The 14,205-nt window shown below is 41.6% G+C and overlaps 1 protein-coding gene across 1 annotated transcript; it reads left to right on the top strand.

The window, feature by feature from the left end:
• The first annotated feature begins 3,023 nt into the window (after positions 1-3,023).
• On the top strand, positions 3,024-12,193 carry LOC309538769 (carboxymethylenebutenolidase homolog). The gene is made up of 6 exons (XM_082234665.1): positions 3,024-3,207; positions 6,998-7,212; positions 8,149-8,256; positions 9,602-9,744; positions 10,873-10,964; positions 11,263-12,193. Exons 2-6 carry the CDS (start codon positions 6,998-7,000, stop codon positions 11,440-11,442), a joined length of 738 nt encoding a protein of 245 aa, XP_082090791.1. The 5' UTR covers positions 3,024-3,207; the 3' UTR covers positions 11,443-12,193.
• Positions 12,194-14,205: the final 2,012 nt, after the last annotated feature.

Genomic DNA, 14,205 nt, shown 5'->3' with positions numbered 1-14,205 from the left:
TAAGGCTGCCTTAAAACTTATTCTTCTTTTTCCCCCTTTTATGTGTCCCATTACCTTCCCACCCCCCAAAAATAAAAATGTTCAGGATCTGAAAATGCACTATATAGTAGCCATATTTTGGGCCTTAGGCTATGTACACACTAGCAGCTTAAAATGGAATAAGGTTGTTTCCCATACACTCACACCAAGTTTCAAATCACATTTCTACATTGCTGTATACACCAGGAAGGACGTGGGGATGTCTTCACCTGATTCACCTTACCTGAATCTTCCAACTACATTATTTGAGGCAACCAGGACAGTGCACAGTATTCCAAATGCCTAAGTTTCGCCACAGATTTGTATAATGGCATTATGATACCGGCAGTTTTGTTTTCTGTTCCTTTCCTAACCATAGCTGTCGAGCATCCCTTATTTGGCTGGACAGTCCCTTATCCCAGCGCCATGTCCCGCTGCTGTCCCTTATTGATGATGTCCCTTAAATTTCCCGGGTTTCAAAGGAAGCAGCTCCTCTCCCTCCCTCCTTGCCGGCCAGGGAGGAGGGAGGCTCCAACTGTGTTGCTTGGCTGCGTTGCTCACCCAATAAGAAGTCTAAGAACGACTGGGGGGTAGAGCTTGCATGCCTTGTGCTGATCAAATTGGCTGCATTGCCTGGGGACTCGCCTTTGCTTAGCGCTTCCCAGCAGAGAGGTGACGGTGGTTTTCCTGGAGGCTTGAGGCTTCGTTTGGCTGCTGGCTGGGCTTTATGCCTTTGGCTCAGAGGGGCTCAGAAGTTGAACATACCTATGCTAGGAAAATCCCTTATTTTGGCCGCTGGTCCCTTATTTTTGAGGCTGCTGGTCCCTTATTTTCAAATTTTTAAGTTGACAGCTATGTTCCTAACGACCCCTGGTGTGGAATCTGTTTTTCTTCAGAGCTGCCGCTGGGTTGACATCTTCTATCTACTTACAACCCCAAGGTCTCATTCCTGATCAGTCACTTCCAGTTCAGACCCGATAAGCATATATGTGAAATAAATAAATAAAGGGAGGTCTGATAGGCTGTTTTGCATTCACACCTCATTTCCTTGCCGCCATTGCCGGTCATCTGACAGGTCGGCAGACTGAACTGCTTAACTGCTTTGTTATGTACTGAGTTGAATAGGATCCAAAAGGCAGCAGTCTGATTGGTCCTAGAACAATAGGATCCAAAATGCAGCAGTCTGATTGGTCCTAGAACAATGCTGCAGTCTGATTGGTCTGCAGGAGCCACCCAATCCAGCTTCAGATAGAAGTGAATCCACAACCTGATTGGCCTACAGGAGAATTCCTGAATTAGCCAATCATGTGCAGCCCATTGCGTAAATAATGTATATAAAGCAGATACTTTGGGGGAACTTTCATTCCTCCTCCCACTATGAGCTGAATAAAGAGCATGAAATCCACTCTCAACTCTGAGTATATTTCATGCTTCCTGCAGGGATTGGCTTGATTACCTCATGGGGCACTAGTGGATGTGGCTGATCCAGTGCTTAAGGGCTCTCCTGCCCAACAGCCAATGCCAGGGGAGGAAATCTGTTTCCTGCTTTCTGCAAGGATCCACTGCTCACATGAGCATGCAGCCAATCCAGTGGGCAAACCCTCTCCCACCCAATATCAGATAGAAGAGAAACGAGTCCCAGTGGATCCACAAAGCTTCCTCTCCCCACTCCCACATGAACACCCCGTGAGGAGCAGCCCAACCAGCAGACAAAGCTTCACCCACCCAGCAGCTGATAGGAGACTCACAGCAGATGAACATAGCTGTCAACCGTCCCTTATTTGGAGGGAAACTCCCTTATCCCAGCGCCGTGTCCCGCTGCTGTCCCTTATTGATGATGTCCCTTAAATTTCCCTGGTTTCAAAGGAAGCAGCTCCTCTCCCTCCCTCCCTGCCGGCCAGGGAGGAGGGAGGCTCCAACTGTGTTGCTTGGCTGCATTGCTCATCCAAAAAGGAGTCTAAGGATGACTGGGGGGTGGAGCTTGCACGCCTTGTGCCGATCAAATCGGCCGCGTTGCTCAGTCCCTGCTCCTAACAGTTTGAAAGCACGAAGTGCAAGTAGATAAATAGGTACCGCTCCGGTGGGAAGGTAAATGGCATTTCCGTGCACTGCTCTGGTTCGCCAGAAGCGGCTTAGTCATGCTGACCACATGACCCAGAAGCTGTACGCCGGCTCCCTCGGCCAGTAAAGCGAGATGAGCACCGCAACCCCAGAGTTGTCTATGACTGGACCTAATGGTCAGGGGTCCCTTTACCTTTACCGTTAACCTAACTTGAGACTGTATGGTAAAGAGCAGGTTATAAATACAAAGGGAGGTATGAACTACCAAATGTTGGGAGGGCGCTAACTGTTGATTACCAACATTTGTACTCCAGTGTGTGAATGATGTGTAATGAATATATATTTTAAGCAATCGTTAATTAATGATTTGTTTGATTGGATTTATCTCATTTCTATGCCGCTTTTCATTCCAATGAATCTCAAAGCAAACGATAAATAACAATAACATAATAAAACATGAAGAATATCACAAATATAGCATGAATCATATAAAGTAATTAACAACTCCTCAATGAAACAATCACAATTTATAAAACCCTATTTACAAAACGGCAACTTAAAAAATAAGCTATACATCACAATTGCTGCAAAGGTTAAACAGTTAACAAATCAATGTGGCATTTAAAACAATATTAACATGAGCAGAATAGCAACTAAAAAAATAAGCTAAGCACTGTTAAGTTCATACACATGTTCACAACTAATGTGAGATAGAATAAAGTAGTTTTTTTTTAACAGCAAAAACAGCAGAGCTGTGGCAAGATATTGTTTCTTATGTTTCGTGTGCACAGTTGAATGGGTTAGGAATAAATAAGGAAACAGAGAAGACTACTGTATGCTAAAGAAGCACGATTGGAAGAGCAGAGGAGGAGGAGTTCAAGCCTCCTCCCACTTCCTAGCTGGGTTATTCTGGGTCACCTCTGGTGCTGTTTTGTAATAAGCAAATTCCTTTTTCTTTTTCATGAAGGCTGCAGCAGTCCCACTCAGGGAAGCTGTGTGGGAGAAGCCGCAGCACCCGTTAGCAGACAAGCTGATTTCTTTTCCCTTTCAAAAATCTTTCACAGCTTTGGGAAATAACCCTTTCTAACCTCCCAGAAGAAAAGAAAACGGAGAACTTTGGAATTCCAGGTACGTAAGAGTCCCAGCGTGATATGCCAAAGTGTTTTCTGCAGGAAGTTGAGTGGGAGGGAGGCAGAGATGCCTTCATGAGTGTATGGTGTCTTGATAAAAATAACTGACGGCAACAGCTTGCTCATCGGTTCTCCTGCACTTTTAGTAAGGTTCGATTTACCCACATCTATTTCAAAATGTGTAGCTCTATTGGCGGAGAGACGCAGCGCCAGCTCCAGGATTTTGGCAACCCACAGACTTGGAATTTTCAATGAGCTTCGTTAACTGTAAAAAAGGCAAGCATGGAGGCCATGCATTATCTCACATAAAAAGGTAAAGGGAGCCCTGACCATTAGGTCCAGTCGTGACCGACTCTGGCATTGCGATGCTCATCTCGCTTTATTGGTCAAGGGAGCCGGCGTACAGCTTCCAGGTCATGTGGCCAGCATGACTAAGCCACTTCTGGCAAAACCAGAGCAGCACACGGAAATGCCGTTTACCTTCCCGCCAGAGCGGTACCTATTTATCCACTTGCACTTCAATGTGCTTTCGAACTGCTAGGTTGGCAGGAGCAGGGACCGAGCAACAGGAGCTCATCCCGTTGCAGGGATTTGAACCGCTGACTTTCTGATTGGAAAGCCCTAGGCTCTGTGGTTTAACCCACAGCGCCACCCGCGTCCCTTATTATCTCACATAGATCCTGACATTTTTGGGAACTCTTCTGCAAAGCAAAAATTATATCACTGTTGATGTGGAGCAAATGCCCAGACTTGCCACCCTCTGGAGCTAGATCTGGACTGTACCCCCTGCCCTGGCCCCAGACTTAACTTGTGGCCACACGATGAAGCATTCTGTAATAATAAGAGTAGCTGGGGGCTTTTGCAACAGCATCTGACGCACCATCTTTCCCAGCTAGGGGTCCCATTTTCCTCATTGCATGTCGGTACTACCCATTTTAAGGTTGGTGGAAGGGCTCCAGTATACTTCCCAAAATCAATGTGCAAACACATGGGTAGGCAAACTAAGGCCCGGGGGCCAAATCCGGCCCAATCACCACCTAAATCTGGCCCTCAGATGGTCCGGGAATCAGAGTGTTTTTACATGAGTAGAATGTGGCTTTTTATTTAAAATGCATCTCTGGGTTATTTTGGGGGCCTGCCTGGTGTTTTTACATGAGTAGAATGTGTGATTTTATTTAAAATGCATCTCTGGGTTATTTGTGGGGCATAGGAATGCGTTCATTTTTTCCCCTTCAAAATATAGTCCGGCCTCCCACAAGGTCTGAGGGACAGTGGACTGGCCCACTCCTGAAAAAGTTTGCTGACCCCTGTGCAAAGACATAAAGAATTCTGAACACTATGGAGAAACCCCAAGAAATGTTGTTTGGTGACTGTTAACTGTGTGAGAAAAGACCATGTCTGCGAAGAGATTAAAATTATCACAAGGACATCATGGGACCAGCATCAGCAAGATCTTGGGTTATTCATTAACTGCCGTGAACAAACTGCAAAGATAAATAATCCGAATCTGCACTTTAGCATCTCTGACTTCTTTAATACACACACACACACACACACACACACACACACACACACACACACACACAGTGGTACCTCTGGTTGCGAACGGGATCTGTTCTGGAGGCCCGTTCGCAACATGAAAAGAACGCAACCTGCAGCAGCGCATGTGCGCATGTTGCGATTCGCCACTTCTGTGCATGCGCATGGCTCATTTTGCGCTTCTGCGCATGTGTGAGCGGCGAAACCCAGAAATAACCCTTTCTGGTACTTCCGGGTCGCCGCGGGACGTAACCTGAAAGAATGTAACATGAAGCGGACGTAACATGAGGTATGACTGTATTTACTTTCATGTAACAGTTACACAATTACAGAAAATCAAAAGGAAAAAGGAAACAACTACCATCAGAGAGTCATCCCCAAGTACACCAACAGAGCTTTGCCGAAGTGTATACAGTGGTACCTTGGGTTAAGTACTTAATTCGTTCCAGAGGTCCATACTTAACCTGAAACTGTTCTTAACCTGAAGCACCACTTTAGCTAATGGGGCCTCCCGCTGCTGCCGCGTTGCCGGAGCACGATTTCTGTTCTCATCCTGAAGCAAAGTACTTAACCTGAAGCACTATTTCTGGGTTAGCAGAGTCTGTAACCTGAAGAGTATGTAACCTGAAGCGTATGTAACCTGAGGTACCACTGTATGGTAAAACCATCACAATCTTAACATGAAATGATACATAGGAACATCTATTGTTGGCCACAAAGAAAAAGATAGATTGCATCAGCAGCAATTCTGGTACGCAGGGTTTTATACAATGGCATGAGGAAAGGAGAAAAAAATAGTGATTAAAATATGTGCTTCATGAATGCCAAACTGCACTAAAGACCATAGGCACTGTTCTACCATATGCCTCATGGTTTACATAATCAATAAAGTCACCCCAGATAGCATAACAGTTGTCGTGTTTCCCCTGGCCTTTTGCTACCCTTGGTATGATTTAGGCTGTAAGCACTTGGCAGTAACCACCACTGAATTCAGCAGTACATTCCTGCAATCTTAGGATTGCCGTTCACTTTATGCATATTGGCACATTTTCACCCTCCTTCCTTGCATTTGTAGCCAACAGAAACAATTCCCAAGGGTCCCCAAACCTGTGTGGAAAAACAGGTCCTAAATTCAGACTGTATTAATTGACTCCAATGAGCATATGGATAGTGACCAAAAAGCCAGAACCACACCAAAAGAAAGTGAATTAGAAATTTATCTGCAAACAAATGACAAATGGTGAAAAATAATAAATATTCATTTAAAATAGTAATTGATATAGAAGTAATAGAATTGTATAACACGAATTACATGAATAAATGAAACCATTATGAGTCTATTATAAGCACTAGATAGAAAACTATAAAGCTATTTGCATTAGCTGCGTAAGGTATATAAGAAAGCAATTATTTTCCTAGCATCCTCCCTCCAGTCCAGGTAATTAAAGAGCAAAAGTACCAAGGAAAAAATAATGATACGATAAAGGCATTCTTATATTCTAAAACAACATAGGAAAGATTTTAAAGTAAAATCTTAGGGCTTTGTGGAATAATGAATTCAAAGGTCCATATCACTCCAGTGAGGTTTCCACTGGAAGATTCCTGAGCAAAAACAACCCATTAGGATTAGGAAAAATAAAAAAGGGGGAAAGAAACAAGCCTAAGAAAAATCTAGGATTTTTGTGTGTGTGTTAGGAAGAATGATTCATGTGTTCAAGGATGTTTTTCTGCTCCTCCAGCCTTTGACTTAGGCATATGATCATCATCATGGCTTCCTGAAACCAAACTTTGGTTCATACAATAAGTGGAACTGTTCCTTCCATATAGGACCCCAGAACCCAGATAATAAGTTTAAAGAAGACCTAATTAACAAAGGTTGCAAGAGACAACAAAGGGAAAGGGGAGATGGGGGAAGCCTCATTCCGTGAACATGAACACTTTTCCATTCACAGAAAGAGATTTAAGGTGCAAGCCACGAAGATTTCTTTAAGAAAAGTTAAAAGCACAGTGCCAAGAAAATCATTGTGCCATTTATGGTGGCAGTAGTTAAAAATCAGCAATTTCTCTTGGAATCTGTGAGTTGATCTCTTGAGAATTTTGATGTATCTGATATGTTTTTATCTGACTCTATGCGTCACAGAGCACTCGCGTAGACTCCAACAACCACCTGCAGCAACTGTAGAGCATACAGACATATTTCTATTAAAATTTAGTTACATTAACCTTTATGCATCTTTAAAACTTTACAGATGGCTAATGAAGAAAAACCATGTCCATGTGATATTGGAGACAAATTTGAATATGAAGGACACGGGCAAGAAATTTCTGTTGAGCACATCAAGGCCTACATCAACAAGCCCTCCCACAGCACAGACAAAGCTGTGATTGTGATTCATGACATTTTTGGATGGCAGCTACCAAACACAAGATACATAGCAGATATGCTCGCATCCCATGGATATACGTGAGAAATTGTCTCTATTTTTTTTAGTGTTATCTCTTTCAGTTGACGTATTTATGCATTGTGAATTGTGCATGCAAAGTGCAAGCTGATGTAGTTGTTCAAAAATACTTTGCTTGACTAAACTTTTTACCTTTAGCTGAAGTAGTAAATGTGTATTATTTATACCCAAGCCACTCTGGGTGGCTTACAGAATATATAAAAAACATAATAAAGCACCAAACATTATAAACTTCCCTATACAGGGCTGCCTTCAGGTGCCTTCTAAAAATCAGATAGTTGTTTATTTCCTTGACATCTGGTGGCATGGTGTTCCACAGGGAGGGTGCCACTACCGAGAAGGCCCTGTAACCTCACTTCTCGCAGTGAGGGAATCGCCAGAAGGCCCTCGGAGCTGGACCTCATTGTCCAGGCCGAACGATGGTGGTAGAGACGCTCCTTCAGGTATTCTGGGCTGAGGCTGTTTAGGGCTTTAAAGGTTAGCACCAACATTTTGAATTGTGCTCGGAAGTGTACTGGGAGCCAATGAAGGTCTTTCAGGACCAGTGTCTTGGCAGCTACTCCCAGTCACCAGTCTAGCTGCTGCATTCTGGATTAGTTGTAGTTGCCTTCTGCCCGATTCCCTGTAATTTCAATTCTTGCAATGAGGGAACAACCAAAAGGCCCTCAGAGCTAGATCTCAGTGTCCAGACTGGACAATAGAGAGAGAGAGATGCTCCTTCAGGTATACAAGGCCGATTCTGTTTCCGGATTTAAAGGTGTATACCAACACGTTGATTTGTGCTCAGAAACATGCTGGGAGCCAGTGTAGATCCTTTAGGACCAGTGTTATATGGACCCAGTGGCTGTTTCCAGTCTAGCTGTCATATTCTGGATTAGTTGTATTTATACCAGTGCTGTGATATTTGAAAAATGAACTTAAATTTATTTTCTATGCAGAGCAATTTGTCCAGACTTTTATAAGGGACAAGAACCTTGGAAGCTATCTAATGATTGGTCTACATTCGATGACTGGCTAAAAACACGAGATTCCAAGAATATCAACAAGTAAGGGTTTAAGTTAATTTATTTTTTCCTTAAAAAATGTTTTGGGGTACTCTCATTTTCCAGCTCATATTGAAATATTGCCCCTCAATGAGGCCAAACTTAGATTCACAAAATGTTTAGGGGTATGCGTACCCCCATGTACCCCCAGATAAAAAGCACTGATTCCTGCTGTGGATTTTTGAGGCTGATGATTTGATTGATCAGATTAAACTGTACACGTGGAGAGAGGATTTGCAGATTTTGGCCTCTGATAAAACTGTTCGGCACCATTGGCTATATTATCATTTATGGTGGGAATGTAAATTAGGGCAAGATTTTTGGGGTTTTAGCGCTAACATTCTTTACTTGGAGCTTGTTATTTTTTTACCCATATGCAACTGTACTCATTCTTTTATTCTTTATCCGCTTTTAATTCTCATCTGTTCTCATAACAGTTTTCTTTGTTTTATATACATTATAAAATGAAATTTTAAAATCTATACAAAAAACATTGGCCGTGGAATTATCCTCTACCAACCTATTGGGTTGAGAGTGTTTAAAGGGCCCTAATCTGTGCTTGTTTTCCCATGCTCATAGGCCTGCAAAGGTGTCACAACGTTGCACCATCTCCCATGCTGTTTTGCATCTTCACAAAACCACTGGGTGGGACCATCTGTAGATTTGGATTAAAGTATAGCCACCCAGCTTTGTCTTTCCTTTCCATCAAATCACTGAATGACAGTTCGATCCTGAACTACACAGCTGGATTCTGCAATGATACTTTTTTCAAGTGATCATGAGAACTTACGGGGTACGGCGATTGCCGGAGTTTTGTTTCTTTTGGATGAAGAGAGAGTCCTAAAGTCCTAAAGGAGCTTTGCAATATCTGACTTATTAAAAAAAATATTGACTGTAGGTGGAGACCAAGAGTTTAAACATTACAAAAAGCAAACCTCTGTCCCAAATCAGATGTCGAAAGAAGCACCCTCCACACATACAAAAAAATGAGCTTTCAACAGGGCAACTTTCTCTGTTCCATTAAAAAACTGCAGTTTCCCTCACAAAGAGGATAAGGAAGAAACAAATGCCTTTTGCCAATATTATTCTCACTTTCTAAATGTTTCTCCGGCCATTTTTTAAGCCTGTGGGCAAATTAACTATAATTTCCCTAACAAAAGACTTTACTGGCAAATTTGCCAATACTTACTATGGAAGTTTGCAGCAGTCCTTTGGCCCCATTAAGCCTTTTTTTGTTGTTTTTTTGTTTTTTTTTTTGTTTATACCCTTAAATTCTCAACATTGTGCAAATTTGTAAGGGTGTCTTTTCACTGGTGCTTTTTTGTTCACTTATATTTCTGTGCTTTAGAGAAACGGATGTTGTCTTGCAGTATCTGAAGGAACAATGTAATGCAAAGAAGATAGGTGTCATTGGATTTTGTTGGGGTGGAGCTGCAGTACATCATCTGATGTTGAAATATTCTATCTTTAAGGCAGGCGTATCCCTCTATGGTATGTGTAGCTACAATAAGAATATTGATATCACTGTGTGCGTTAGAAATAATGACCAGAATATGCTTTTCTTTGCAGCAGAATGTTTTTGACACTTGCACCAGGTTTTAGAAAATATATCCCTGATATACTTTGCACAGATGCTGTTCACATGCAACTCGTATCACCTAATCTGTACTTCCTCATCTGAAATAGTTATGCCTGGTTTTTCATCACCACTCTAAACTTATTCTAGGCAAGCTCAGTGATTACTTTTTCCCTTTCACTCCACCCTAAAGCAAATCTTTTAGAAGGAGGTTTTATTGGGATACAGCTGCCAGAACAATTGAAGGAACCACAGGCCTCTGATTATTATAAGATCCTATTATTTTTCTCTGAAATTACATTCATTCAGTACCTGAAAGGCACCAGAAATCATTTTTGTCTTTTCTTTTGCTCCATACGTGCTGTTAAATGACTGGAATTTTAAGCTATTTTTAATCATTCTGAGGATCGCAAGAGATATTTTGGGCATATCCAAGAGCCTGTTTGCTTGGATGAACCTTCTATGTTTAGAGGCAGCATGCCGCTGAATAACAATTGCATGGGAGCAACAATCAAAGATGGATATTACTTCCATGTCTTGCAGATGAGCTTTCTAGAGGCACCTTTAAAAAACAGAATGTTGAACCAAATAGGCTGTTGTTTGATTCAATAGGACTTTCCTTTAATGGAGACTCGTCCATTAGAGCATGTGTCAATATTAGGAGCCTATTATTTTGTATAGCTCACCACATATAAACTGGTGCTTAATGTCAGGCTTTGCATGAGCACCAGTATGAAAGGATGCATTTTACTAACTTAACCAGATCAAAATATTTCATGGGATGTTGACTTGGAATTTACCTGCAAGTCAAACTTGTCAACATCAATATGACTTTGACCAGTCCTTTTGCTCTTCAAGTCCTTGTCTATATGGGATTCACTTTAAGGAGACACATATGCTGTTGCTCATCCCTGATTTTGAACCTTTGGCAAAATAAAGATATATGAAAGGATTTGCATGCAAAATGTTAAATATTGCACTCTTACAGAAAGTGTTTGGCGTGCTTCATTTTAATGTAACTTTTATTGTTGAATACATTCTAGGAGTGATCAAATTTACAGAGGACAGTTGCAACCTGATGAACCCCACCTTTTTCATTTTTGCAGAGAAAGATGAAGTAATTCCTCTTGACCAAGTAAGGCATTATTTCAAAAACTGAGTTCCTGAATCAAGAGCAATGTTCCTGGTGTATAAATTTTGCTGAAGAAAATGCTTTTTGGGGGGTGGGGAATGGCTTACAATTATCCGAAATCCAGAGTATGTTGGCTATTCTGGCTGGCTGAGTTGATATTTCTCTTGGAGATCTGAAGGTCATACATTTATACCAATTTTTTTGTCTCTGTTCCAAGATGTGACAAGTGAACTCTGGCAATCTCATAAAGAAATAAATGATTTCAGTACCAGTAATGTGAGGGTATATTTTTTTGTTGCAGGTCACTGCCCTTGAACAGAAGCTGAAACAGCAATGCAAAGTTGATCATGAAGTGAAAATATATCCTGGACAAACTCATGGTTTTGTACATCGTAAAAGGGAAGATATTAACCCTCAAGACAGACCTTACATTGAAGAAGCAAGGAAGGACATGCTGAATTGGCTGAGTAGATACATCTAACTGTCTATTCATCCAAAAACGCATGATGGAAAAATTAGTGACAAGGATATGCTTTTAAAATTTCCAGAAGGAAGTCTTGTAACATTTAACATTAAAATATACCACAGACTTAATCTGTTTGCCCCAAAACATCCTTCCTCGTGCACACAAATGTGCAGACAGACCCATCTGCTGGTGGTGATAGCAACAGCTACCTGACTTTGCTCCATTCAGCAACCTGTGCCTGAACAGTTCACTACTCACTAATCTTCTCCCTTAGGCACTAGGATGCTCAGCTAGTGAACCTCAGGGCAGGAGTAGACTTCAGTGTGTCTGCTGCACTACCCATCTCTCAGCCAGCCAAAGATGAACAACATTTCGCCTATTGTTTTGCCTCTTCCTTGTCCTGATTCACCATCACCACTCAACCAAGCCATTGTAGATTTAGCTAGTTAGGGAGGTATCATGAGCTGAGCTACTGCCACTGCTTACAAGTAGACCATGCCCAAGTAGAGAGAAAGTGTGTGAGAGACATACAGTAGCTATTGCAAATGGCAGGTCCTGGTCTTCCCCTACCAGAGTACAGTGCATTCTACTCATGGGCAAAACCAATTGAATCAACCAATAAATAAAGTGACCGAGTAATTGGTTAGGGGCAGAAAAGCTGTTTTCTTTTCCTTGGTAACATTGTCCTGAAACATAAAGAAATAACGTTTGGTATAATTTTTCTATGCTGATTCCTCTATTCAATAAAGTTTTAAATTGAATTGCATCATATTTATATTCATTGGGTGCCTAAGGGAATATGTCCATTAGCTGTGGTTAGCGATTGGGGAGAAACTCAGTTCGGTACATACTTTCCTGCAAATTTATCTGATTTATACTTCCCAAAGCAAGATGTGAACCAAATTGCAGCTACCCTTAGAAATTTGCTTCTCCAAATTTTTGCAGTGTGCTTCTGAATGAAGAATTGGGTGGCCATCTGTCATGGATGCTTTAGATGAGATTCCTGCCTTGGACTAGATAACCCTTGGCTTCCTTCCAACTCTATGATTCTTCAGTTAGAAAAGGTGTACATTATGCATACATTAGGGGAAAATGTATATAAAGTGTACAGGCTGAGACCAATTCACATGGGGGTTCCATTCTCAGACCCCACACGAAACAGTGGCGCTTTCATAAGTGCACCCCATTCCGTTCTATCTCCATTCCACCCTCTTCCAGGTGCAAAAAGACCAGCACATCAGTGATCGTGCATGATTTGGATATGCCTAAAATGGTCGCCACCTGTATATAAAAATGAATACAGTAGTACCTCAGGTTAAGAACTTAATTCGTTCTGGAGGTCCGTTCTTAACCTGAGGTACCACTTTAGCTAATGGGGCTGCCACGCCGCTGGAGCACGATTTCTGTTCTCATCCTGAAGCAAAGTTCTTAACCCGAGGTACTATTTCTGGGTTAGCGGGGTCTGTAACCTGGAGCGTCTAACCTGAAGCGTCTGTAACCCGAGGTACCACTGTATAAGTGAAAAGGCGCATTATATTAGGGGAACTTGTTTGAATGAATATATCTTAGACAAAATTGCATACAAAATATGTTTATTAGGATAAAAGATCAAATGTTGATGAGTTTTCATGAAAACTTTCTTTAAAAAATGGGAGATATGCAAATGAATGGAGATATATGCAAATAAACATATCGTTTTTTCTTTTGTTATTCAGTACTGTTATGCTGCAGTCTATATATATATATATGATGCAGAAATGTGACATACAGAATTTAAAGCTATAAAAATGAAACGCAGAAATTGATAGCTTTGCTCATCCTTAGCTGTGGTTAAGGAAGTTTGCACAAAAACCTCAGCACTACAAATATTGTGAGGTGAGGCTGATGAATAAACTTCCCTAGTTACACTTCTTTGGAACTTTTTGAAACCATATTTGGAGCCTTTTGTATAACTAGGAAAGATGCATTCTGGAAACTTGGTAGAATAAGAGATAGTCCCTTTTCTGTTTTGATTTTTACAGGCCTCTGGCAATACTCATAATTTTGGAAAATCTGGCACTGTTTCCCTTCGTCTTTCTAATCTGTAGCCGACTCTCTCTCCTAACTGCCACCTCATGGTACACCAATTAAATGAATGTCTACAATTTACCTCAGGCTATCTGGGGGTGGGTGGGTGTCTGTGTGTTGTGTGAGGGAATCTGCGATTCAGCCATGAGCTAATTCAACAAGGAAAGTTTTATTTACAAAAAAGAAGAAGAAGAAGAAGTTGGTGAAATAAAGTTGTGTCAGGAGACATATTCTTTCAGGTAGAACTAAATTACTTAAACTAAATACAAGGATGTCTCAAGCTTAAACACGGTAGCACAGGCACAGCTTCTCTTTTTAACTCCCTTTACTCAAAATTAGTTGTTTCTCTTCAGTTTCTGTTACTCCTTTCTATGTCCTTACGCTTAGCTTGGGCAGGTGCTTCAGGTTTTAACACGGTTTATTAATTGGGTTCGAGAACAGAGGGGTTTCTACAATAGGTGGTGAAATGCTTGACTCCGTTTCTGCTGCTTCACTCTCGTTCCTTTACTTCGTTATTACAGTGGACTTCTTTTGACACAGTGCGGCTTCCTTCACAGCTTAATACCGTTCACGAGTGAGGAGTACTTTTTGTCAGGTTACCCACTCTCTTAGCAATCCCACTCCTGAGGTATTCGGATGAGTATAACAGACCCAGAGGATTGCCTCACCCCTTGTTACTGGCATAGGAGCCTCCATTACCTAGAAGAACTC

This window comes from Podarcis vaucheri (assembly GCF_965113315.1).
Source record: "Podarcis vaucheri genome assembly, chromosome: 8".
In the NCBI taxonomy this organism is placed as follows: domain Eukaryota; kingdom Metazoa; phylum Chordata; class Lepidosauria; order Squamata; family Lacertidae; genus Podarcis; species Podarcis vaucheri.
This window is presented reverse-complemented; position numbering and strand designations above follow the sequence as displayed.

Excerpts from the sequence above, each read along its gene's own strand:
- LOC309538769 (XM_082234665.1), top strand. The coding sequence starts at position 6,998 with ATGGCTAATGAAGAAAAACCATGTCCATGTGATATTGGAGACAAATTT. Across the intron at positions 8,257-9,601 it reads GATTCCAAGAATATCAACAA|AGAAACGGATGTTGTCTTGC; the intron begins GTAAGGGTTTAA and ends TCTGTGCTTTAG. Across the intron at positions 10,965-11,262 it reads AAGTAATTCCTCTTGACCAA|GTCACTGCCCTTGAACAGAA; the intron begins GTAAGGCATTAT and ends TTTTTGTTGCAG.